The 27,155-nt window shown below is 35.6% G+C and overlaps 1 protein-coding gene across 8 annotated transcripts in view; it reads left to right on the top strand.

The window, feature by feature from the left end:
* Fut8 (fucosyltransferase 8) overlaps nt 1-27,155 on the top strand; it is a 206,669-nt gene that overhangs the window by 68,347 nt on the left and 111,167 nt on the right. For all 8 annotated transcript variants that reach the window (XM_035444994.1, XM_035444999.1, XM_035444998.1 and 5 more), the window contains 2 exons: nt 353-446; nt 15,044-15,471. In XM_035444994.1, coding sequence (XP_035300885.1) covers nt 15,269-15,471 — 203 coding nt within the window. In that variant the 5' untranslated portion in view covers nt 353-446; nt 15,044-15,268. The remainder of the gene's footprint in view (nt 1-352; nt 447-15,043; nt 15,472-27,155) is intronic.

Below are 27,155 nucleotides of genomic sequence, written 5' to 3'. Positions count from 1 at the left end.
GGAGTGCAATGTGCTTTGTCCTTGAAACCACGTGGGTCCTCTCCCACCTCTAAACTGTGGTGCCTTTTTCCCTTTACCACACCTTTGTTCCCCTTTTAGGAAAAAAATTAATGAAGGGTGAAAACTATAAAGATTTGATTTTTTTAAAAAAATTAAACCAATTCACATTTAATGATCTTGAATTGTATAAGTATTTTTAACTATTTCTGTAGACTTTGCTTTCAAAGAAGCTGTCTTTTACACCCCGTACTTCGAGATAAATTCCTCAGTTGATTATGAAATATGCTTCATGTTAACAGCAAAAAGTGTGTTTCTAGATAATTAGTATTTCTTTTTTATCTCATTTAAACAGCTAGTAATTTTAGAGACCGAGGTTCAAGCAATAACACCTATCTCTGCAATACCGTGTGGCTTTCTTCAATGTCTTACATCCTAAGGAAAGGAAGGTAAGTGCCATTTTCAGTTAATATGTAATTAACTTTGTAACTTAATAATCTTCTTCATTTTAAGTCAGAAATTCTGACTTTTAGATAATTTTCCCTCACCCAGAAAACACTATTATTTGTTGATGGGGTCCCACTGTTCCTCAGGGGAGTCTACTGAGTTATGTTATTTCAGCTGTATAGAGGGTAGAGAATCTTCTCATATACCTTTTGGAGCAGGGACTGTGTTCTGTGTTCTGTTTACTAGACTGTCTTGTCCTTTACCTCACCACTGTCACCTAAATGGTTTACTTTTATGCATGTAATCAGTAAGACATAAGTAGGTAGTTTACTTTGTCTTCTTCTGCTTTATTTCTTAATCTTATGTAAAAGGACATAATTGAATATGCTTGTGTTATTTAGTTAGAATCTTTAGTAAGTATTTAGTCTCAGTGTTACTTAGATATACTGACTTCGTTTGGGTTTTGGGAAATGTAGAGCCTCAGAAATAATGTCTTATGTTTTACAAAGGTGCATTTTGGTAGTGTTCGGTTATTTACTTGAATCCATTACTATTCTCATTTGTTCCTTTTTTTTTGGTGGATTTTAATCTAGATGATTTATATTTTTTGTTTTGCTACTTTTACCCATCCCTTTTGTGACTGTCTCCAAATATTTTCTTACCTATCTTATTCAAATTTCTCATTATCTTCTTAGGAAAACTGATTTGCCTAATTGTGTAATCTGCTGACTGAATTTAAAGGATTATGATTCTTTAAGTTGTTACCATAATTGCTCATTTTAAAGTATTTTGTTATTTGCTACTATGTTAAGAGTTCAGATATATTTGTTATAAGTAATGCATCATGGATGTAGAAATAGAATAACACCATAAACACCTAAAATGAGCTAATTGTTGATATGTGCACTTTGGGGCTAGTCTTTCTGACATTCTTGCTAGGTCTGGAAGCTTATTTTGCAGCATTTTTTCAAGTTTTGAATTCAGCATTATGTTCACTTTAAGTTAACCAATATGCTTTTTGTTAAGTAGATTAAAACTCAAATAAAATTTAAGGCAGTAATGTAAATTTTTCCCCATGAGGCAAAAAAAATGAGCTGTATTTTTACTAATAAGAGGTGACACACACCTTTAATCCCAGACTTGGGAGGCAGCAGCAAGCAGATCTCAGTGAGTTCAAGGCCAGCCCGGTCTACAAATCCAGTTGTAGGACAGCCAGGGCCACACAGAAAACAAAAACAAAAGCAAAACAAAACAAAACAAATAACACATACAACAACAAAAGAGCAACAAACAGCTCTAGTTTAGGGTTTCCCAGGTAAATTAATTTTGGTAAGGATTACTTTTGTGATTATAGGTTATAAAGCTCACCAATTTTTCCTAACTCCCCTCCCCCCCAAAAAGCGTTGTAAACATTTAAAAATAAACAGTTCTTTTAAGAAACAGGAGCCAGAACCAGTGCCACAAAACTAAAGTATAAGAATTATTGGAAGGCTGGAGTGGACAAGTCAGAGAGGTAAAAACATCAGAGTGGACCCCCCATACTTCTGGGTCTTTCCTTCTAGTTCTTTATAGTGAATATCGGCAAGGGAGAAAAAAAATTCCTATTCTTATAGCTGGAGAGGAAAAAAGTAATTATTTTTAAAATATCCTGGAGAATTCTATTCTATTAAGGTCTGTCATCAAGGAAAAAAAAAAAAAAAAAAAAAAAAGAACCTCATTGACCTAGGGGAAGGGGAGCTCTCAAGTTCTTTTCTAGCCACTGTTTTCCTGAGGAGGCAGAGGGAAGTTGAGAGGCACCAGTGGAGTTTATTTTTGGGCACAGGTCAGTAGGAGGTTGAAACCTGGTCATAGGATCTGTTCCCTCCTTCCACACCTTGACAAGGTACTAAAGGCCTCTTTGTTACAGTTTCTTCTACCCAGTACATCCTGAAGCACTTTGGTTAAAAATTTCAAGATGCTAAATTGTATGTCCCTCTCCTCTACACATAGTTTAATAAAAAAAGAATAATCATTGGAATCACACTCTCAAGGCAGGGATGCCATGACAAAGCTGTGAATTTAAAACAACTATGATTAATATGCCAAGGGCTGCAATGGGAAAAGTAAACATATGAGAACAGGTGGGATGATGCTTAGGAGAGAGATTGGCAATCTTAAAAAGAACAATAGAGAAACAAGATTAAAGAGAAATGGAAATTAAAAACATAGTAAGGAGCAGAGCATGGGGATACATTCTGTAATTCTAGCTGATGAGAGACTGAGTGAGGCTGGAGTATGGAGAGTCCAAAGTCATCTTGGCTTTGTAGTTGTGCCTCCAGTTAGCTGGGTGAGGCTTCCTTTGCTTTATCTGGATAGGAATTTTGGTTAGCAAAGAGACTCTTTAAAGGCTGGTCTCAGCAGCTCTTCAGTTTTCAGAAGTAGAGAGTCACGAAAGTAGACAGGCAGAAGCAGCAACAAATGGGTCGTTCTAGTGTTATGTTCCTAAGTTAATAGGACACTTTGTCCTACTTAGCCCTCAGACCCTTTGTTAATCTGGTATTGGTACCCTTGTACTTGGCAGAGGCCAGTTTGTAGCTCAAAGCCTGGATTCTGAGCCCCTTATCACTGAAGACTTGAGCTCACTGCAACTCTTTGGTGTGCTTCTTTCTCCAATCTTTATAACCTTTTTATCATCCTTCTACTGTCTTGTCTATGCTTTTGCTCTTCCTTCTGCTCCAAACTCCCCAGAACTGTTTGCTTTTTAAAATACTATTTTAAAATAGTAAATATTACTTAAATAAAATAGAAGTTTTATTTTTTCCAAAAATATGTTTTATTTTTTTTTAGACCATATAATTTCTTTGAATTCTGATATGCAAATTTTTCATTATTTGCTTTCTCATTATTATTTTTAAAAACTCTATTTAGTGAAAGTACTTTTATTTCATAAGACCTCAAACATTGTAAGCATATTAATCAAGGACAATAGACTGCAAACATTGGAGGGTGGCTCTAGGTCCTTCTTTTTCACTTAGATAACCACCACCCCACCACCATCATGTGGGTGTCTGTATCACTGAATATAGTAATTTTAAACCTGGGTGGTATAGTAACTTTATTTTGTCATCAAATTTAAGAATGAGATTATTTTTATAGTGGAGAATAAATTATTTTGTTAAATGTTGATTCTCTTTTAAGATGAATTGTCTTGCAGTACCATTATTTTAAAATTCTTCATGTGTTTAAAATAATTTATAAGAAAATACTAAAAACTGAAATGAAATGTCCAAATGAATACAATAATCATGAATGACAGTATTTATAATTGATACTTAAAATTAGTTGCTACAGGAAGACATGTGTATAGATAAAAGCATGGTAGACATTATTTTAAATGAAAATTTCTCCTTTTGCATTAATTTATTTGTTATTATTCCAGATTATTTGGTGGTTGCTGTATTCTTGACTGAATAATAACCAGTAAATAAAGAGAAATTATTTGTCTGTTGAAGTTTATATTCTGTTGTGTAGACAGATACTTAGTATGTCAGATGGTGATAAGAATTCTAGAGAAAAGCATGCACACCAGGACAGGTATTGTAATGTTGGAGGAGGAAACACACAGCTTTAACTTACTACAAAAAGGAAAGTTGTTTCATTGAAAAAATGGTGTCCCGACCTGCAGGACATTAACCTGGGGCAAGAAAGTCAGGGATAGGGAATGGGGACAAGAGACTACAAGACAGGATTCTGATCAAGTGGCAAACTTTACTTTTTTCATGCTAGCTTATATATTCAGCAGAGCAGGATATGGGGAGGGGCAGAATGGGTTGTCTGTGCACCAGGTGTTAGTATAGGCAGGATATTAGGAAGCCACAAAGAGGATGTTTGGCAGGGTAAAGAGTTCATGAGTGAGAGGTCCAGGATGGGTTGCCTAGGTTACTGAGCCTGTGGGTGGACTGGGTCAATTTGTTTCTTTTCTTGAGCTGAGGTTCGAAGGAGTGCTATGTAAAGGTTAATATACAACTATGTGGCCGGCCAAGAATGGCCTAGGATCTCATGCCAAGCTCTGAGATTTGGCTCCCAACAAAATGGTAATTGAGTGGTTGCTTGCATTTGATGAGGGACAAAGCCTTGGAACAGTTAGGCAAGTGTGTTTTATATTAGTCCACAAGTCCTGTATGGAGTGAAACTTCTTTCTGGAACATACCAGGTCTCACTATATAGTCCCCTGTGGCCTTGAACCTTCCATCTTTCTGCCTTGGCTCTAAAGTGCTGGAGATTGTATGTACACTAAGTCAGCCCTGACCATTGTCTTGTTCATTCTATTATTATTCATTCATGTTCTCTCTCTGCCTCCTTCTCCCTACCCCCACTATTCATGCATGTGTGTTCTTAATTAGTACTACCATTAAAACAACAACAACAACAAAACCCTTCTACCTTTCTTCTTAGGCATGATAGTGGTGGTAGCCCTGCAGCATCTTGCTCTCCTAGGTGTCACCATCTTCAGAGCATGTTACTCTGGGTTGTGTGTGTCAAGTTGTAGCCTTTTGAGGACTGATGAGCCATGTGAGTTTTGCAAGTGAGCTCTTTAGAGTCATGCAGTGATAGTAAGTCTACTTCCACACCAACCCCTAACCATCCTTCTTTTTTTTTGTGTATGTTGTAATGTTTTCAAGATTTGCTAAAGGAAGTCTGTCTTGACCATTAATTTGTTTCATTGGTAAGATGTGCCTCTACTGAATGTTTCAAATAATTCATGGATGGGACTCTTTATTGTGAGAACTTAAAGAATTCCTAGTCCCTTATGAACATAGGAATTATTAACCATTAATACTAGATTACTCTTTCCCCATAAATTATTCTTCTAGGTTTTATTTTAAGGGTCTTTAATTCTTTGCACATGTGGACTTGGTTTCAGGTCACTTAAAAAGCTTCTTTGAAAACACAGGTCTTCATGTAGCTCTCACTCTAAAGTGAGACATTTTCCAGCATTTCTTGTTGCCTTGGTTTTCCTGAATTCTGGTCTTTCCAACTCAGTAGTATGACTAGCTTTTATTGGGCTTCCTCATCTACATATTTCAGTGCTGCAAACACTGAAAGCAATCCCAGGATGTCATGGGGCTCACTTGTTTTGTCTTCCTTGTTTAGAGATCAGTTTTCAGCTCTCCAATGTCAGATGCATAATTTGTCCTGTTTTCTAATTGTTTACACTTGGAAAGTATTTCTTTTGTTTGTTTCTTTTGAGATATGGTCTCCTGTCTGACCTGGAATTTAATATGTAGAACCAGGCTGGTTTCAAAATCATAGAAATCCACTAGCCTCTGCCTCCTGGGTGCTGGAATTAAAGGCATGTGCTGCCACCATCCCTGACTGGAAAGTAATTCTTGACCATTCTTATTTCCTTATGGATAATATTAAAGGTCTCATAACATTTTTAAAATGGACAGTGATATTCTTAACAAGCAATAGATCTGGGTTATTACAAATTGGGTACAACCACATGAAAAATACTGAATGTAGAATATTGCCTAAGTTAAATATACTTTAGTAACATTTCTGCTATTCTTCTACATGTAGCTATAAATAAAGACTGTTTTAGCTGCTTTTGATCTAATACTATCAGTCAGTCAACTGATGCAGTAAATTAATATTGGTGTAACTCTAATGATTTACAATGGGTGATCTTGTTTAGTTTTTCTTTGCCTCACTGAAGATCACTGCCTGTGAAATGGTTTGGTTTAATTCTTCCTTTCTTCCCCTTCTTTCTTTTTCCTTTCTTGAATTCAATATAACAAAAAAAACATAACTCTTACTTAGTGTGGGACTTCTTACTTATGAAAACTGCTGAATTTCTTTTATCATAAAATAATTATCCTAACTGTATTTGAAAAAAAATAAAACATCTGATCAATAAGATTAGACATAATTGTGGGACTGTGCTGCATAAATATTTTATTCTATCTCTTGAGATGCTGTGAAATTGTATACATTTCTTATTACCCATTATTTCTTTATCTCCCTCTTCCATTAGTCACAAGGCACTGGCAGCATAAATTGAAGTGAAGTTTTTGAGAATGTATCACTAACTATGAAATTAGGGCAAAAGGGGATATGTTTGGGCTAAGCTGAGCAGCAGTGGCCCTCAGTCCTGGCAAGAGGTGTGTGTGTGTGTGTGTGTGTGTGTGTGTGTGTGTGTGTGTGTATAAATAAACCAGATTAGTGTTTGTCAGTAAGCGAGAAAATTGACTGAAAAGAGAAAGTAATAGTTATACAAGGTACAGATTAAAAAATCATTTAACTTGGTACTTAAAGTTGAAAACAATTTAAGAGAAATTTTAAACTGCCCCCACTTTTAAATAATAAATATAATTGAAAATGCCATTAATGAAAATTGACAAATTTATTAAATACTGGGCTTAGGTGATTTTATTACATTTTATTAGCTATTAGAGAATTAGATTTTATTATTGCATTTTTCAAACAAAATTTACTTTTGTTGTTTTTCAATTGCATTTTATGCTCAAATGAAAGATTTTTTTCCCCATGAAATTATCTCAGATTTCTCCTTCCCTCCTTTTCCCCTTCCTTTCTCCATTCTTTCCCCTGCTTCATTGATTTTTCTATTTTGAGATAGCCTTGTATCACTGGCTGGCTTTCTATTCACCCTGTCATTAGTTGAGCATGACGGTTAGCTCTAGATCCTTCTTGGCTGCATCTCCCCAGGCTGGGACTACAGGATCTGACCATGTAACAAAGAAAGGGTTGCCTAGGGTTTGTGCCCCTCATGTTCCAGCCTCCTTAGTGTTGAAATTGTAAGCATGTACCACGCTTATCATTCTTTTCATGAAAAGAACATTAACGGTAATTATTCTGTAATCAATTTATATTCAATCACTAATGTAAAATTCTATTTTCACATATTTCAGAGACAATAGAATCAACTCAAATAACTAGTGCTTTAATTAGCAAATGACAGAACTGTGCCCAACTTTCCTAATATCCTAACCTTTTTGCAGAGCAGATGGAATGATTATAAACATTCACTTCATGATTTTTTTAAAATTAAAGCAAACTAGAAAATCATTACTTCAGTACGCTACCCTAGTTAATTCCATGTGATGAGATGGACTGAAATTTTCAAGTGAAAAAAGAAAAAAGAAATCATTAGTTCATAGTTTAATGAAGTTTAAGCTTGCAAGATTAATAGATGTTTAGTTTGACTGTTGTATTTTAATGGTGTGTTTTCTTGGTTAAGAAACACTAGGAAGCTTAAGTGCTTCAGTTTGGAAAAAGTCATTATAAACAAAACATTTTAAAGAAAAGCTGAGCATGAGTTGCAAAGTACTATTATTTAAAGATCCCTATACAAATTAAGCCAATTCAATTCTAGATTAACATATCCTTAAATCTGTATCTTTTAAGTACATTCTGTGTTGATCTCAATTCTCTAAGTAGTGCTATGGAATTTATTAGAATCTTTCTTTCTGTCTGACTCCTAAGTGAAAGGAGTTAATACATACATACATACATACATACATACGTGTGTGTGTTTATTTATTAAAATAAGAAAAACAGAATAAGTGAGCAAAAGTAGTATCATGAATTAAAATGACCCTTTAATTCTAACGGAACCCTTCTCCCCCGTCATTTTCTGTAAAAGCACCTTGGTGAAATCAATTGAATTAAAATGTGGAAGGAAGAAGGACAGAAGAGTGATGTTTATAAATTCAGTTTTCATTTTCTGATTATATAGTGTGGTAGTGGCACTATTAGGAGGTGGGGGCTGAGTAAGTAGGTGTGGCCTTGTTGGAGGAAGTGTGTCATTGTTGGGGTGGGCTTTGAGGTCTGCTTAAACTAAAACTAGTTCAGTTCATTCCATGTTGCCTGCAGATCAAAGATGTAGAACTCTCAGCTCCTTCTTCAGCACTGTGTCTGCCTGCATGTTGCTATTTCCCACCATGATGATAAAGGATTGAACCTCTGAACTATAAGCCACCCCCAATGGTGTCTCATCACAGCTATAGAAACCCTAACTAGTAATCACATTTTCACATTTCTTGTTGGTAAAGTAACAATATATGCACATATGACTTAAAAATTTTAGTTATCCTTGATATGTATGTACAGAATATTCTCTTAATTCATCAATATTGCTAATATCTAAAAAATTAATTGGCCTAGTTATGAAGTACATTTAATTACAATTAATGTGATTTCTACAAGGAGTTTTTTTAAATAGTTATATGCAATAATATAACAGGTTTTATTTACTGATGTAATTAACTTATAATAGTCTGAACTGGTTGTTTTTACCTTTGGCTTCAAATGAAAGCAGTTTAAAGTGGTACTCCTATGGTTGAAGAGATGGCTCACTGGGTCAGGTGCTTACTGTGTAGGCATTAGGACCTGAGTTCATATCCTTAGCATGCATGTAAAAATCAAAGTGTTTCTTGAATGGCTATAACCAGAGCACTGGGGTGCAGAAACTGGCAGATCTCAGGGATTCTCCAGTAGCCAGTGTAGCCAAAATGCCAAATTAAGGTTACATTAAAAATCCTGTCTCAAAAAATAAGGCAGAGAATTGGTGGAGATTGAGGGAGACATCCTGGTCATCCCCTAGCCTCACAAATGCCTGGATAGGCAAGTGCATACATGCACATGTACACACTCATGCACAAACACACATATGCACAAGCACACACACACAACACAAATCTACATATACATAAAATAAGGTGGAGAATGACTGAGGAAGATGACCATTATTAGTTGGTAGCCTCCTTATACTTATGTACACACAAAACAAGTGATACTATTAGTAAATGGAAGTGAAATGTGTACATTTATAATTCTAATTGAGTTGGACGTATACATATATACTTGCATGTATATATAATTGATTGGTAACGTACTGTGAAGAGCAAACTTCTCAAATTAGTCATGGGTGATAAAATATATAGAAAGCTTACCCAACTATAAAATTGGAATGATATTCCATAGACTCAAGTAATTGTGAGCATTATGTGATAATATGCATAAATGTTTTTCAAACATTGTAAAGCATTTTATAAACTCCAGTTAATAGTATCTTTCCATTGCTCATTAAAAACCAGCTATATTAGCCTGCTACCACTTAGATATTGTCAAGGTTTTGCTCATCATAGGGCTTGTCTTAGTTACTTTTCTATTGCTGTGAAGAGACACTGTAGACGGTGTTTCGGTTCTGCCTGGTCCCACTGCTGTTTAGCCCCAAATAAATCACAGAGGCTTATATTAATTATAAACTGTTTGGCCAATGGCTCAGGCTTCTTACTGGCTAGCTCTCTCTTAATTATTAACCCATAGCTATTAATCTATGTATTTCTTCATGGCCTTATCTTACCAGAGAACATCTGTCGCATTGTATCTAACTTGTAACTACATGGCATCTCTCCCCTGAGATTTCTCTCTGCCTTTCCCCAGAATTCTCCTCATCCCTTAGCCCTGCCTATACTTCCTGCCTGGCTACTGGCCAATCAATGTTTTATTCATCAACCAGTAAGAGAAACATACATACAGAAGGACATCCCCCATCAACACAATGGCCAAGACCACTTAAATAAGAGTTCCTTAGGGCTCACAGTTTTAGAGGGTGAGTCCATGGCTGTCACTGTGGGAAGCATGGCTAGTTTGTCTAGCCGATTGAAGATCTAGATTCAGTGAGAGACCTTGTCTCAAAAATAAAAAGACAACGAATATCTTAGTTTGCATTCTGTTGCTGTGATAAACACCATGACCAAAAGTAACTTAGGGAAGAATGGTTTATTTCATTTTCCAGCTTACAGTCCATTACTGAGAATAGCCAAGTCAGGCACTTGGAGATAGGAATTGAAGTAGAGCCTATTACTCAGCCTGCTTTCTTGCATATACCCTAGGACCACTTGCCTACAGGCCAGTCTGATGGAGGTATTCTCTCAATTCAAATTCCCTATTCCCAGATGACTCTTGTTTGTGCCATGTTGGCAAGAAAGTAACTAGTGCAGAGAACAATCAAAGAAGACATCAATGGTTGACCTCTGGCCTCCACACATGCATGGGTGTGCACAACTGCTGTGGTGGTTTGACTAAGACTGGCCCCTGTAAGTTCAGATATCTGAGTGTTTAGTCATCAGGGAGTAGGGGCACTATTTGAAAAGGATTGGGAAGTGTGGCCTCTTTGTAGGACAGGTGTCACTGGGGATGGTCTTCGAGGTTTCAAAAACTCATTCCAGACCAAGTGTCTGTCCTCCCTCTTGGCCTACAAACCAGGTTGTAGCTTTGAGCTATTGCTCCAGTGCCGTGAATGCAGCCATGCTCCCTGCCATGGTGATAATGGACTATAAGGCCTCTGAAACTATAAGCAAGTCCCAAGTTAAATGTTTTCTTACCCCCTGAATGTGGGTGTCAGTGAGGAGACCTTGGAAATCTATGGGACTTCTTGTAGTGGATCAGTACTTATCCCTAGCATAGGAATGGACTTTAGGAGCCCATCCCACATGGAGGGATACTCCTTGAGCCTAGACACAAGGGGGTTGGCCTAGGCCCTATCCCAAAGAATAAGACAGACTTTGAAGACCTCCTGTGGAATGCCTTACCCTCCCTTGGGAACAGAAAGGGTATAGGATAGGTAGGGTGTTAATTGGGGGGAGGGCAGGGGAGGAGGAAAGGGACCTGGGATTGACATGTAAAATATTTTTCTTTCTAATTAAAATAAAATTAAAAAAAGAGAGAAAACAAAAGAATTGCCTTTGTCATGGTACCTCTTCACAGTAATAGAACAGTGACTAAGATACCCCCCTCCCCAATCATTGGAGATTCTATGTTTATATCTGAACTATGAAGCATGGCCTTACTGAAATGTACACCCCCCCCACACACACACATACACACATACACAAGATGGAGTTTCTCTGTATAGCTCTAGCTGTCCTGGAACTAGAACAGGCTGTCCTCGAACTCACAGAGATCCACTTGCCTCTGCCTCTTGAGTGCTGGGATTAAAGGTGTGTGCCACCACCACCCAGCTTTTTAAAAGTACACTTATTTCAAATTTGTTGTCTATTTTTCCTGAAATTTCCCTTTTTGGGAGTGTAGCAACACTGGAGAAATGCATATAGGTTTCATTTTCCTTGTTTTAAAGAGGTCTGAGGATACAGCTTAAAGATAGATATGGGCTTACAAAAAATATTTTAGGAAAACTCTTCAAATATAAAGCAAAGGGTTGGTAAGATTGCAATGGTGGAGAGAAACAAAAGAAAAAAGTAAATAAGCCTTCTAATGATTTCATCCTTCCACTTAGGAGGCCTTTACTAAATAGTAACTCAGAGCAGGATAACCTGATCAAAGCATACTCATTTTCTTCAGTGGTCCCTATAAAAGACAAGTGTTGTTCCCATTTTACAGATAAAGAAATTGGCACCTAGTGAGGTTACCTAGCCATAATATAGCATGATGCAGACTCAACTGGTCTTAACTATATATTATAGCAGATACAATTTTAATCTCTACACCTTGTCAACATTAAGATAAAATTATGTTTTATTGAGTACCTCTTCTTTGCCAAGCAATACAGGTAATGCTTTACATATAATTAACCTTATTTAGGACAGTTCTTCTCAAATTCCTGGTCTCACTTATACTGCACTGTAGCTCCAAGATCAAGGCAAATACTTTAGTTAAAAATTACTTGTGGTAGTTTTGTTGTTGAAGAAACAAAAGTAAAAATATCCTAGTTTCCTAGGTAGCAGAAGAAATAAATCATTTAAATACCTCTATCCCTTTAAAATCCAGAATTATTAATCAAATGCACTGGCAGGAGGGAGCCCGCCATATTTTGATCTATTTACTATTCTGCAGAAGAAAAGTATTATGAGATTCTAAATAGGAATAAGATCATAAATGTTTGAAAAGAGAACAAGCCACTTTGAGAAAATATCAGTATATTGTAAGGTAATGCATTGACAATAGTAAGTCCTTAAGTTTACAAATGATTTTATTTTTGATCTATTTTGCTTAAAATAGTGCTATCTGATTTCAAATTTGCTGTCTAAAGTTTGACATAAATGTAGTTATAGCTGATGTGCTCAGTCTCTTTCTATATCATGTGTGACACAGTCCTACATACATTCACTTGTTCGCAAGTTTTCATAGTGATTACTAAATGCCAAATACTGCGCTAAGTGCTTGGGAGACAGCAGCAAACGAAATGACCAAAATTACAGTGTTGATATTTTGACAGTCATGGTTCCAACATGACAAGAAAACAACTAGGCTTTCACTGTGGTTAGCAGATGGGGGAAAAGTTCAAAACATACTCTTTTAAATCATGATAAAAAAACCACATAGAAAATATTCATTTTTCAACTTGGCTTGCTGTTGTTGATACCATTTAAAAATACTTGTTAAGAACTCTATAGAATTCTGAGGAACAATCTCTCAAAAAACAGAGTTAAGGTCATATTAATAATTAAGAGCATGATCATGTTTTACTTTTATTACAATTTAAGCCTTTATAGTTTATATAGTCTCAGTCTTGCTGTGAGTATAGTAATTTAACAACTGGAATATTTTGAATACTGATTTATCAAATTACAGTGTTATTTCTATAACAAAGTATATGTTTCTGCAAACTTTGACTGTTAAAATCATATTCTTTTTTCTGTTTTTCTTTCTTTCTTTTTTTTCTTTCTTTCCTTTTTTTTTGTTTTTTTTCGAGACAGGGTTTCTCTGTGGCTTTGGAGGCTGACCTGGAACTAGCTCTTCTAGACCAGGCTGGTCTCGAACTCACAGAGAACCACCTGCCTCTGCCACCTGAGTGCTGGGATTAAAGGTGTGCACCACCACCGCCCGGCGTAAAATCATATTTTTGAATATTGTGATAATTTACATTATAATTGTAAGTAAAAATTTTCAGCCTATTTTGTTATACATTTTTTCGTAAATTATTCTTTTTTGAAAGTTTTGTTGTCCATAATAGTCTAGGGAAACTGTTACTTGTTTCTATGTCTTTATAGAAAAACATATTTTTTTTTTGCCACATGCAGCTTGTCCTTATGATTTTATACTTGTGTGACTCTTAACTCTCAGAGTATAAATTGTCTGATGCTATGAATAAAGTTGGCTATTGTATGAGACTTCAGTCCACTTCAATTATTGGCTTCATTCTCTCAGATCCCACCACCTCCAGAGTGGTAAACAACTTGAACCATTAAACAGACTTTAGTCTTTATTTGAATGATAGATGGGGATATCAGATTTATAGGCACAGGGTTTTGAGAAAGGGAGAAGGTAAACAGTAGAGTTTAACAACAACAAAAAGTATACTTTGTAAACGTAAAACTATTTATTAAAGTAGTAGACAAGACATTAAATATTCCTTGGGATTAGTGCTTTTTGAATTTTGCTTTCAAATAATAGTCAGTGAGTATACCCCTCCCCCATTCTATATTTTAGCAGAAATCAGAATAAATGGTGTTTCTGGTACATTCTTTTGTAGAGAATTTCTTTTCTTTGGGTTTTTGTGCATTTAAAGTCAATAAAAATTAAGGTTCAGTAATAGAAAAAAAACTCTGATTTTTTGGAATCCCCTTTCTTCAGCTTTTCTATTTAATCTCTTAATGATAATTTAATTTGTGGCCATGTGGTCAAAGTATATAGCCTTGTATATGTAAATGTTTTAACCAACCTGCCTTTACAGTAACTATATAATTTTATTCTATAATATATGACTTTTCTTCCATAGCTTTAGAGTTGCCCAGTCACTTTAAGTTACATTTTCATATATGTTCTTTGTGGGAGGAGATAATTTTATTTCTAAGAGAATCCTAAGCATACTGATTGAGAAATGGCAAACAAAACACATAATTAAAGCTGATAAAGAACGAACATTTGGAGTTTAAAATACATAGCCACCCTAAGGGTTTAACTGTTGTTAGCCTTCTTTTGGAATTTTTATTAGTTCATATAGAAAAATGGATTTTATCGTGACATTTCCATATATGTATATAATATATTTACATCATATCCACCTGTAATTATTAGTGTTTTTAAATATATTTGAAAAAATAATGGTCTGGTTTGATCCATTTGAACCTTTTGATGTTTGGTGTGGTTGCCAATTGGTTGATGGTTATGATAACCTTTGCTTCTCTAAGGTTCAAGTCAGTTTGAGAATATGTCCTCTAAAAATGACAGGTTGCAAGTTAAGTAGTGAGATGACAGCGAGATGGAGTGATGAGAATTTGTAGAAATGAATTCACTTATACTGAGAACTTGTTTTGCTTTTAGATAATGAACATATTAGCCTGAAGTACATAGCCGAATTGGTTAATTATTCAAAGATATAATCTTTTAATCCCTATAAAAGAGGTATTACACAACAATTCAAGAAAGATAGAATTAGACTTCCAGTATTGGAGTGAACCATTTGTTATCAGGTAGAACCCTAACGTGTGTGGTTGACTTAAAGTGTTTACTTTTTACCTGATACTGGGTAGCTAATTGTCTTTCAGCCTCCTGGCCAAAGATACCATGAAAGTCAACTTACGTTGTATTCTATATCTCAAACAACTCAGGGTGTTTCTTACTCTTTCCACAGCATGTAGAGCCCAGGAAGCACAGGACAAGAAAGCTGCCTCCTTGTATCACCAGGAAGATCTTTTTGTAAGAGTCATCACAGTATACCAGAGAGACTAATTTTGTCTGAAGCATCATGTGTTGAAACAACAGAAACTTATTTTCCTGTGTGGCTAACTAAAACCAGAGTACAATGTTTCCAATTCTTTGAGCTCCGAGAAGACAGAAGGGAGTTGAAACTCTGAAAATGCGGGCATGGACTGGTTCCTGGCGTTGGATTATGCTCATTCTTTTTGCCTGGGGGACCTTATTGTTTTATATAGGTGGTCATTTGGTTCGAGATAATGACCACCCTGACCATTCTAGCAGAGAACTCTCCAAGATTCTTGCAAAGCTGGAGCGCTTAAAACAACAAAATGAAGACTTGAGGAGAATGGCTGAGTCTCTCCGGTAGGTTTGAAATACTCAAGGATTTGATGAAATACTGTGCTTGACCTTTAGGTATAGGGTCTCAGTCTGCTGTTGAAAAATATAATTTCTACAAACTGTCTTTGTAAAATTTTAAGTATTGTAGCAGACTTTTTAAAAGTCAGTGATACATCTATATAGTCAATATAGGTTTACATAGTTGCAATCTTATTTTGCATATGAATCAGTATATAGAAGCAGTGGCATTTATATGCTTATGTTGCATTTACAATTATGTTTAGACGAACACAAACTTTATGTGATTTGGATTAGTGCTCATTAAATTTTTTTATTCTATGGACTACAACAGAGACATAAATTTTGAAAGGCTTAGTTACTCTTAAATTCTTATGATGAAAAGCAAAAATTCATTGTTAAATAGAACAGTGCATCTGGAATGTGGGTAATTATTGCCATATTTCTAGTCTACTAAAAATTGTGGCATAACTGTTCAAAGTCATCAGTTGTTTGGAAAGCCAAAGTCTGATTTAAATGGAAAACATAAACAATGATATCTATTTCTAGATACCTTTAACTTGCAGTTACTGAGTTTACAAGTTGTCTGACAACTTTGGATTCTCTTACTTCATATCTAAGAATGATCATGTGTACAGTGCTTACTGTCACTTTAAAAAACTGCAGGGCTAGACATGCAGATATGAAGACTTTGACATTAGATGTGGTAATTGGCACTACCAGCAAGTGGTATTAAGATACAGCTGAATATATTACTTTTTGAGGAACATAATTCATGAATGGAAAGTGGAGCATTAGAGAGGATGCCTTCTGGCTCTCCCACACCACTGTTTGCATCCATTGCATTTCACACTGCTTTTAGAACTCAGATGTTTCATATGGTATATTGTGTAACTCACCATCAGTTTTATCTTTAAATGTCTATGGATGATAATGTTGTATGTTAACACTTTTACAAAAACAAATGAAGCCATATCCTCGGTGTGAGTTGTGATGGTGGTAATTGTCACAATAGGATTATTCAGCAAGGAACTAAGTCAGGGACAAGAAGTGGGCGATACTTTGTTGGATTAAATCATTTTACTGGAAGTTCATCAGGGAGGGTTATGAAAGTTGTGGTCTTTGAACTGAAATTATATGTGATTCATTATTCTTGATTTAGGCCTTGCTAATAGTAACTATCATTTATTGGGAATTTGTCATATGTGCCAATTTGTCATGGGCCAGACAGCGTGTTTTACTGAATTTCTAGATATCTTTATGAGATTCTAGTACTGTTTTCAGTCATTTTACAGATGAAGAATCTTAAAAAATGTTAAATAATTTAGTTTGCCCAAGATTATACGTTAACAAATGGTAGAACCTTCTTTGAATTCTGGCAGTATGGCTACACAGTCCGAACTCTTATCTTCCTAAGCTGAAAACAGAAAAAGCAATGACCCAGAAAATTTTATTTAAAAGTCTCAGGAGAGACTTCCCATCCTGAGAAGATCTCTTTTCCCTTTTATAATTTAGGCTCCTGAATAATCACTGAATTTTCTCCATGTTCCATCTATAGTACTGTTATTTCTGTTTTCCTTTTTTCTTACCACAAAGTATCTTGTTTTTGCTGTATGAAAGAAAATGTGTTATTGTAATGTGAAATTCTCTGCCCCTGCAGGGTCCCACATCCGCCTCAATCCCAAATAAACACACAGAGGCTGTATTAATTATGAAACTGTTGGTCAGTTGGCTTGGGCTTCTTATTGGCTAGCTCTGTCTTAATTATTAAACCATAACTACTATTGTAAGTATTTCCATGTGGTCTTATCTTACCAAGGAAAGGGTCCAGGGACCTCTTACTCCTCTGGCGTGTTGGCAGTGAAGAGGAGAGAGCGATTTCCTATTTGTCCCTGCTTATTTTCTGATTCTGCTCAGCTATGTCACTTCCTGCCTGGCCAATCAGCCAATCAGTGTTTTATTCATTAGCCAATAAAAGAAACATTTACACAGAGGGACTTCCCCCATCATGTTATTTGTATGAGTTCTTCAGAAAATCATAGTATCTTTTAATACTAATTTTTATAAAAAATTAATTGTATTGAAAATTATGTGTATATGTGTCTGTGTGTCGATTTGTGCTCATAAGTAGCATGGAGTGCAGAAGAGGGAATCAGATCTTTTTTTAAGGGACAAAGAGTTTATTCAGATTACATTTTAAGGTGATAATGTATGATTGCAAGGTTATCAACATGGCAGAAATGTGAAGAAGCTGGTCACATTACATCCAGAGTCAAGAGTAGAGAGCAATGACTTGATGCATGCATTCCTGTGCTCAGCTCACTTTTCCTGGAGCTGAGCTGATTGTAAGCCATCTGATGTCTTTGCTGGGAACTAACTCAAAGGCAAGTTCAGAACCTGTTCTTAAGTATAAGCCATCTCTCCAGTCCCTCATATGGTCTCTTAAGACACTTTCTTTATATTTTTGTACATAGAAATTGAATTCCTAACAACTGCATTCAAATTACAAAATAGTTTTTAAAAGCTGATATAATAAATGTAAATACAATCTAGAACATTTTTATAAATAAGCATATTAACTCAGTAAAAATAAATGCATGGTTATTTTCCTTCATTAGGGAAGTATGTCTCCCCAGGCTGTTCTCTAGATTCTACTAGTAATGCTGTTTGTACACCATCCACAGGGGTTTTATTTTAAAGCTAAGACATGAATGATGGACATGCTTGTTAGCATTTAGACTTTTTTCCTTACTATAATTGAGCTAGTATTTTTGTGCTCAGTTTGATATCTGTTAATTCAGATAAATGTAATAGTAGGTAATTTCTTTGTGATAAAGGCATATAAATTGAAGTTGGAAAACAAAAGCCTGAAATGACAGTTTTTAAGATTCAGAACAATAATTTTTAAAAGCAGTTACCTAACTTTCCAAATACAATTTGCAGTTTTCTTGATATGTGATAAATTTAGACAAAGAAATAGCACATTTTAAAATAGCTATTTACTCTTGATTTTTTTTTCAAATTTAGGCTAGTTCACTAGTTGTGTGTAAGGTTATGGCTGCAAACATCTTTGACTCTTGGTTAGGGAATCCAGGATGATTTACGTGTTTGGCCAAAATCTTGTTCCATTCTGGGTTTCTTCTCTATCTAGGTAGCTAGCACAAGTTAAAGATGTGGTAGTATTGGAAGGCTCTCAGGTATATATTTCTATATTCTGTATTTTTTTCCTCTGTCATATATTTGCTTTCTGTTTTATTGATTTCTACTGTTAGTTTGATACTTACTTTCTTACACTTTCTTTGGGATTTATTTTGCTGTTCTAAGATTTCTTAGCAAGTTCATATCACTGATTTTAACAGTTGCTTCTTTTGTAATATAGACTGAATGCCCCTTATTTGAAATGCTTGGGATCAGAAACTCAGATTTGAACTTTTCTTTTTTAATATTTCCATCAAGTTTACCAGCTGAATGTCCTGATCCAAGAATATGAAATCTGAAATGCTTTGAAATCTGAAACTTTTAGAGTGATAAAGCTTTTAAAATTTTTAGGTTTTGTTGTGTTTTGGATTTCACATTTTGGATTAGGAATGGTCAACCTGTGTATACCTGAAAAGCTTCCCTTTAAATTAATTTGTGTTCTATATTTTTTGACAATGTCAACTTTTCATTGTTATCCAATGAGCGAACATATTTTCAATTTTTTTGTTTGATCTGTTATATTTTGATCTGACCATATTTATAAAATTTTATTTAATTTGAATGTTGTGCTGTTACTTATCTTTATTATTATTTTTGCTTATTTTCTAGCCAAATGAAATTATATTCTGTATTATTTTAGTTTGAATTTTACTTTGTGGCTTAGTAACTGCCTTTTGTTGGTGAATGCTTAAGAAAAACGTGTGGTCTACTGATATTGGTTCTAATCTTATATAGCATGTTGTTTGTTAGGTAGTTGATTATGCTGGTCAGATTGTCTTGAGTTTATGCAAATGTAAAATATTTAGATGCTTGTTTTGTTGTCTAAGAACAAAGTATGCTTGCTGTCTCCTATCGGTTCTGGTTTTTCCATTCATCTCTTCAAGCTGTTTTGTGTGTTGAATACTAACTCCGTACTATCTTGTTTTCTGTGAATTAACCCCTTTTCAAAGGTTTCTTTTCTTTTTTTTTTTAAGGGACAACAAGTTTATTGAGATTACATTTTAAGCTGATAATGTATGATTGCAAGGTTATCAACATGGCAGAAATGTGAAGAAGCTAGGCACATTACATCCACATGGAGTCAAGAGCAGAGAGCAGTGAATTAATGCATGCATTCCTGTGGTCAGCTCACTTTTCCTATTCTTAGATAGTCTAGGATCATAAACCTGGGGAATAGTGCTACCACAATGGGCATATCCACTTACTTCAGTTCATGCAATCAACCAAGGCACATCCACAGGAAAAACTGATTTAGACAACCTCTCATTGAGACTCTTCCCAGATGATTAGACTGTGTCAAGTTGACAATTAAAACTATCACACCTGAAGCCATCACTAGTAAATATAATGAAAATGTTGATTATCACCATAATTCATCTGTATCCCTTTGTTATTGTAGATTTTGTGAAGTTCCTATTCAAGTCCCTGTTCCTTCCTTAAAAACCTGTTTTTTAGTTAAATAGGTTTTTTAGTGTTCCTGTCTGTAAATACTTTTTTAAAGTTAGATATTATTTTCAAGTATGTTCTCCCAGTCTTTGGCTTGTATTTTCATCCCTTCAATACATATATTTTTGTAATTTATTTTTTTTATTTAAATTAGAAACAAAGCTGCTTTTACATGTCAGTCTCAGTTCCCTCTCCCTCCCCTCCTCCCCTGCTCCCCACCTAAGCCCCAATTCCAACTCCTTTCTTCTCCCCAGGAAGGGTGAGGCCCTCCATGGGGGAAATCTTCAATGTCTGTCATATCATTTGGAGCAGGGCCTAGACCCTCCCCAGTGTGTCTAGGCTGAGAGAGTATCCCTCTATGTGGAGAGGGCTCCCAAAGTTCATTTGTGTACTAGGGGTAAATACTGATCCACTATCAGTGGCCCCATAGATTGTCCGGACCTCCAAACTGACTTCCTCCTTCAGGGAGTCTGGAACAGTTCTATGCTGGTTTCCCAGATATCAGTCTGGGGTCCATGAGCAACCCCTTGTTCAGGTCAGTTGTTTCTGTAGGTTTCCCCAGCCTGGTCTTGACCCCTTTGCTCATCACTTCTCCCTCTCTGCAACTGGATTCCAGAGTTCAGCTCAGTGTTTAGTTGTGGGTGTCTGCATCTGCTTCCATCAGCTACTGGATGAGGGCTCTAGGATGGCATATAAGGTAGTCATCAGTCTCATTATCAGAGAAGGGCTTTTAAGGTAGCCTCTTGATTATTGCTTAGATTGTTAGTTGGGGTCAACCTTGTAGGTCTCTGGACAGTGACAGAATTCTCTTTAAACCTATAATGGCTCCCTCTATGGTGGTATCCCTTTTCTTGCTCTCATCCGTTCCTCCCCTGACTAGATCTTCCTGCTCCCTCATGTCCTCCTCTCCCCTCCCCTTCTCCCCTTCTCTTTCTTCTAACTCCCTCTCCCCTCCACCCACGATCCCCATTAGCTTATGAGATCTTGTCCTTATTTTAGCAAAACCTTTTTGGCTATAAAATTAATTAATTTAATATGCTTATATCAGGTTTATTTTGGCTAGTATTTGTATGTGTTTGGTTAGTGTTTTTAACCTTAATTGACATGTATCCTTATATTTAGACACAGATTTAAATATTTGAAGTTTTTTTTTTTTTTTTTAAAGATTTATTTATTTTTTATGTCTTCTGCCTGCATGCCAGAAGAGGGCACCAGATCTCATTCAAGGTGGTTGTGAGCCACCATGTGGTTGCTGGGAATTGAACTCAGGACCTCTGGAAGAACAGTCAGTGCTCTTAACCGCTGAGCCATCTCTCCAGCCCCTGAAGTGTTTCTTTTAAAGAGGATAGCAGTGCATCATTTTTCCCTCTGACCAACGACTCCTACCTTACTGAATTGTTTTAGCCATTTATATGTAATGCTGTTACCAGGTTTACATTTTCTTTTATCTTGCTAAATTTCTTCCCTGTTTGTCTCATCTCTTATTTTTGTCTGTTGGATTATATAGGCTTTTATTTTTCTGTTTTTACAGTAAGTTATATCAAATTAAAATTATTTTATGGAATGGGTGTGTTGACTACATGTATGTCTGTGCACCATGTGCTAACCTGGTCTTGGCCAGAAGAAGGTGTCATATTCTCTGAAACTGGTATTGTGGATGTTACGAACTGCCATAGGGTGCTAGGAATCAAACCCCAGCTCCTCTGGAAAAGAAGCCACTGCTCTGAGCCACTGAGCCCTCTCTTCAAGCAGGTGATGCCAACTTTTAATGGTTACCAGTGGATAAGAGTGCTTGTATCTCTAGCACCCATGAAAATTTATGCATTGCTATATGGGCTTGTCACTTCAGCATTGTGTGACAGAGACAGGAGGATCCCAAGAGCTCCCTGAGGAACTGGCCTAGCCAAAACAGAATATTGGTTTAGTGAGAGGTCCTGTCTTAAGGGAATAAGGTAGGGGAGTCATAGATACCTGATTATCTACCGTCTGCATGCTCGTATGCATGTATCACACACATATACAGCACACATCTCACATATAATAAATTACAATCCTTTCATTATCATTTATCTTTATTATTTTTGCATTGCTCTGGAAGTCCTAAAAAATCTTGTAATTTTCAAACTTTTAAAACCTCATCCATTTGGATGCCTTTGTTGTAGTATGTTATAGACTGTTATTGTATTGTTACCTTTTAAAATGCCATATCAAGACACATTATATGCATTATGAAATTTTTAAACAGTTAAAAAAATACATTATCAATTGACCACATTTTTTTCCCCTTCTAAGTTCACTAGTTTTTCGTAGTTTAGTTTTTGAATAATTTCCCTCAGCTTGAAGTGTATCTTCTAGTATTTTTATGATACATGTTTTAAGGACCATAAATTAATTTCAGATTTTCTCATTTTTTCTGTTTTATTTTTGAAAGTTACTTTTTAAGAAAAAGTACAGAATTTGATTGGGAATAATTTTTAATAGCATTCTACATATGTTATACTTAATAATAGTTTTATTATTCCTTATACTACTAAGATGTCTTATTTTTCCTAAGCAAAAATACTTCCCTGCCTGAGAACATTTCTGTGGGTTTATTCCAGTCAAGATTTCTAATCATCATCACACTTGGTTGAGAATTCTGTAGTTATCACAGTGAACCTTTTTCTTCAGCTGCATTTACATTTTTCTTTGTCTTTGATGTTAATCAGTTGACTGTGATGTGCCTTGGTAGTACTTGATTTGCTTTTATCCAGCTTGAATTTTGCTAAACTTCTTAAATATGGGAGTTGACATCTTTAAGATTTAATTTTAAAAACTTAAGTGTGGCTCTAGAGCCATGCTTTCTTCTCCTTTTGGAACTGAAAATGCATGTATTATAAAACTTCCTTGTATAGTGTTACATACATTTTATGCACCTTTACTAATTTAATTTCTCTTTACTCTTTATTTTGTGTATTTTCAATTGAGCTGTCTTCCAGCATATCTTTGCATTCTGTTTTAAACTCATATATTCTGTTGGTATTTTGATTCTACAATATCAAGTTGATTTTCTTCAAAAATTTCAAACTTCTTTGGAAATTCTAATTTTCTTTTAAAAGTCTGTCTTTGGGGTTGAAGAGATGGATTCATGGGTAAGAGAACTGACTATTGTTCCAGTTTGAATACCCAGCACCTACATGGCAGCTCACAGCCTTCTGTAACTCTGGTTCCAGGGGTTCCCATGCCTTCTCCTGGTCTGTCTGGGTACCATGTACACATGCAGGCATACATGCAGGTAAAACATTCATACACAAAATAATAATTAATAAAACTATCCATCATGTTCTAATTTTTCAATAATTGTCCTCCTGTAGTCCTGACTTTTTGCTTATTTCTAGCTCACCTTTTGATTTACTTCTGTTATCTCTTCGTTTGATTACTCAGTAACTTTGCATATCTGTTTTTAGTTGTATGCCAGACATTGCCTATAAAAAATACTTTGAAGGCTATAGATAGTTTCCTTTGTTGGAAGTGTGTTATTTCTGGGCTTCTTTGCCTTTTAAAAATGAAATTTTATGTTTTGTGCATATATACATATATGTGTGTAGGCATGGATAGGCCAGTCCTTTCCTGTGGAGATCAGAGGACAATTTGTGAGAATTGGTTCTCTCTCTTTTACCATGTGGTTCCTCCTGGGCGGGTCCAACTTAGGTAGTCACTGGACTTGGTAACAGATGTTTTTATTCTATGAACCAGGTCTGTAGAAGTTTTGAGTGTTAATTATTAGTCCCTGTCTCACTAGGCCTGATATAGAAATGAGCAAAATCATTTTTTAAAAGGAGCAAACTTGCATTATTTGTATGTAAAATATAATAATCCATTTTTACCAACGCCTTATAAGTTTTGTTTTATAACACTAAGTCTACCAGTACATAGACACAGAACATTGTTTATAATTCTTTTCATACTGGAACCACAGCTGATAATTTTGTGAAGCTTTTCTCAAAGTCTTTGTGCTATATTTCATCCACTGGCGCTGAGTTACAATAGGAAATGATGCAAGAACCAATGTTAGATTCTCCTTTTTATCCCAGCATCTTGATTATTTTAACATTTGTTACAGTAGGAATGGCAAACCGGAAACTGTAGCTATTAATGTATTACTGTATATCAGGTAACATCCTACATGCTGTGTAAACTACTCATTTAATTACTGTAACAGAACTATGAATAAATGCATCATTTCCATTTTGTAGAAGTAGAGAGGCAAATACAGAAGAGTAGTTGGCTAGGTTGTTGTCTCAAATTTATATAGCTGTGAGTACTAGGTGTGGAGAGGTCAAACCCAGGCTTTTTGGTTTTATTCCTAATCATTTTGCTATAATAGCTCTAGTAGTAACTGGTCTATCACAGGAAAATGTTCAGCACTCCTCCAGCCCTCATTGTTCTTTGTTTGTATGGATCTAGCAGGGCAGATCCTATGCTATATAGTGAGCTTTCTTTCTGTATCAGACTTACTCCCCATTTATCAAGAAACAGATTCAACAGAGGTGAAAGAGCATTGCAAAATACTACAGGAGTAACTATATTATGACACACTGAGCCTTTACAGGTTATACTTGACCACAGTGTCTAATACATGAGGTAAAATATTGTGAGGAAAAGAGAAGTAGCTAGACCTGCTATGATAGCTAAAAACTTCATCACCCTTCTTATAGAAATAGAACAAGCAGACAGAAAATCAGTAAGGATATATTTACATGGGCAACACTACCAGTCAACTTGGCCTAGTTGATACTTAGAGAGTATTGTATCTTACAATAACAAATACATATTTTCCATGAGCACATTCTTATTCTGATGTGTACCCCCTGTTATTTGGATCAGAGTATATTTTAAAGGCTTCCTTAGATGGCCTTGCTGTAATAAGTAGGGAAGTCTGTATTTGGAGTTGTGCATTGTAAAGTGTCAGCTCCAGAAATTTCTACTTATTTGTAGGATCAGCTGGAAGTCTCTTCTGCAGAGAGAAATTCTTTTTCCTCTTCATTTTCACATTCTGTTCACTTCTAACCCCCAACAACGATGGTTCAATAGAAATCAGCTAGGTGGATGACTATGTCCAAGGCTACAAACTGATTAGAAGGAAAGTTGATTACTTAAAAAAACAATTAACCCTTGCTGTGTTGTCTGATGCATGCTCCTATTCCTTCATTTGTCTACCTGGATGTGAAAGTTTAAGAGCAGTTAGATAAGACTTCAACTTAATGTACTCAGGGAGTATTTCCAACTTGCTTTTAGCTTTACTTAGTTTGTATTTTGTTGGCTTTTCATATAATTTATCTATCCTCTATCTATCTGTCTATCTTTAGTTTTATATATGGATTTTTATTTTAATAGAAATAAGTGCAGAAAACCCAGGTTATGAATAGCCTGTCTCTTTGTTTATGAAGTGATAAACGGATTACCAGTTTACTGGAAGCATGTATTCAAATGAATGCTTAATTTTTAAGTTAAAAATATAGATAAAATGGAATTAATTCCCAAACACAAGTAAATTTAGCTTTTATATGAGTAATTAATTTTGGTTCTCGTCTCCCTAGCAATCCTTGTAGTAACTGCCTTGCTAAATATATTGGTGTTTCTTTCTTTTTTTTTTTTTTTTAACTTGCTTGGTTTTAATAGGAGTTGGCAAACTGTCTAGTGGGACAAATGTGGGCCCTCTATCCCCTTTTGATCTTGATGACTTCCAGGCCAAGAATGATTTTTCATTTTCATTGTTGGAGAATGGGGAGCAAATTCAGAGGATAATATTAGTGTATATAGCAATGAAACCTAAACTGTTTATTATCTGGACATTTATAGAAAAAGTTTTCTAGCTGGGAGTTGGTATTAATTATATGTACTCATTATTAGCCTGTGTCTCTTTTAGTCTTTGGGTCATTGTCACCTGAGTTTTCTGGCCCAGCAGGTCCTGCTGCCCTTCTCTGCCCCCAAAGAAACATATGGACACTATATTAATTATGTTGACCACTGCCTATGACTTCTTACTGGCTAGCTCTGTCTAAAGTATTAACCCATATTTGTTAATCTAAGTATTTCCTTGTGGTGGTCTTCTCTTACCGTAAAAAAGGGTCCAGAAAAAGGGTCTGGACCTGTTACTCCTCTCATGTCCTACATGGTGACTGCTCATTGTATCTAGAGAGAAGAGAAGAGAAGAGATTTCCTGTTTGTTCCTGCTTATACTCTGATTCTGCCCAGCTACACCACTTCCTTGGATCACATGATGACTCCTCTCTGCCTGTACTTACCAGAATCCTCCTTGTCTCCTAGTCTTACCTATCATCCTGCCTGGCCAATCAGTGTTTTATTCATCAACCAATAAGAGAAACATATTTACAGAAGAACATTCCCCATCAAATCATTATGCATATTGCATGTGGGTAAAGACAAGCTGTGAAATGCAAACCCAGTTGCTGATTTTTTGTTCTGATCAGGTCCTTGCTGACTGTGCTCTAAGTCTTTATGAACTTATTCCATACTCAGATTGCTTTTGCTTTTTAATGTGTTCAAACATTCTTGGAGGTTTGTCTCCCAGGGCCTGTTAGATAGCCATTGTGTTGAGAGCTGAAATGGTGATTGGAGAATGAGATCTGCTGTGTTTGCAAAGAAATCAGAGACAGTGGATCCAGGTAGATACTTACATTCAATAAATATCTTTATAGAGACAAAATAATTAAATAGAAGTCCACAGGCTTTCTTCCTCATAATTTGACTCTTTGAACCAAATTCTATGACTTTAAACTTTTATCGCTGATGCTTTTACATATGGGAATTGTAGTTGCTCACCCTTAGTTTTATTTAGAGTACAGTAATTTCAGTTATTGTCACTGTCTAGTAAGACCTCTAGTGAAAAGGCATCATTTTTGGAAAAAGATCTCACATAAGTAAAAATATTAAAACCTTACAGCCGAATTGAGAATAAATACATAAATTCAGTGTTAGAATTTCTCTTCTCTATACAAATGCCACTTAGATAAGTGCATTTGTGTGAAAGTTTTTATATGTAT

The sequence above is a fragment of the Cricetulus griseus genome, chromosome 5 (genome assembly GCF_003668045.3).
Source record: "Cricetulus griseus strain 17A/GY chromosome 5, alternate assembly CriGri-PICRH-1.0, whole genome shotgun sequence".
NCBI classification, from domain to species: domain Eukaryota; kingdom Metazoa; phylum Chordata; class Mammalia; order Rodentia; family Cricetidae; genus Cricetulus; species Cricetulus griseus.
Note: the sequence above shows the minus strand (reverse complement) of the source record. Positions and strands in the feature narration are given on the sequence as shown.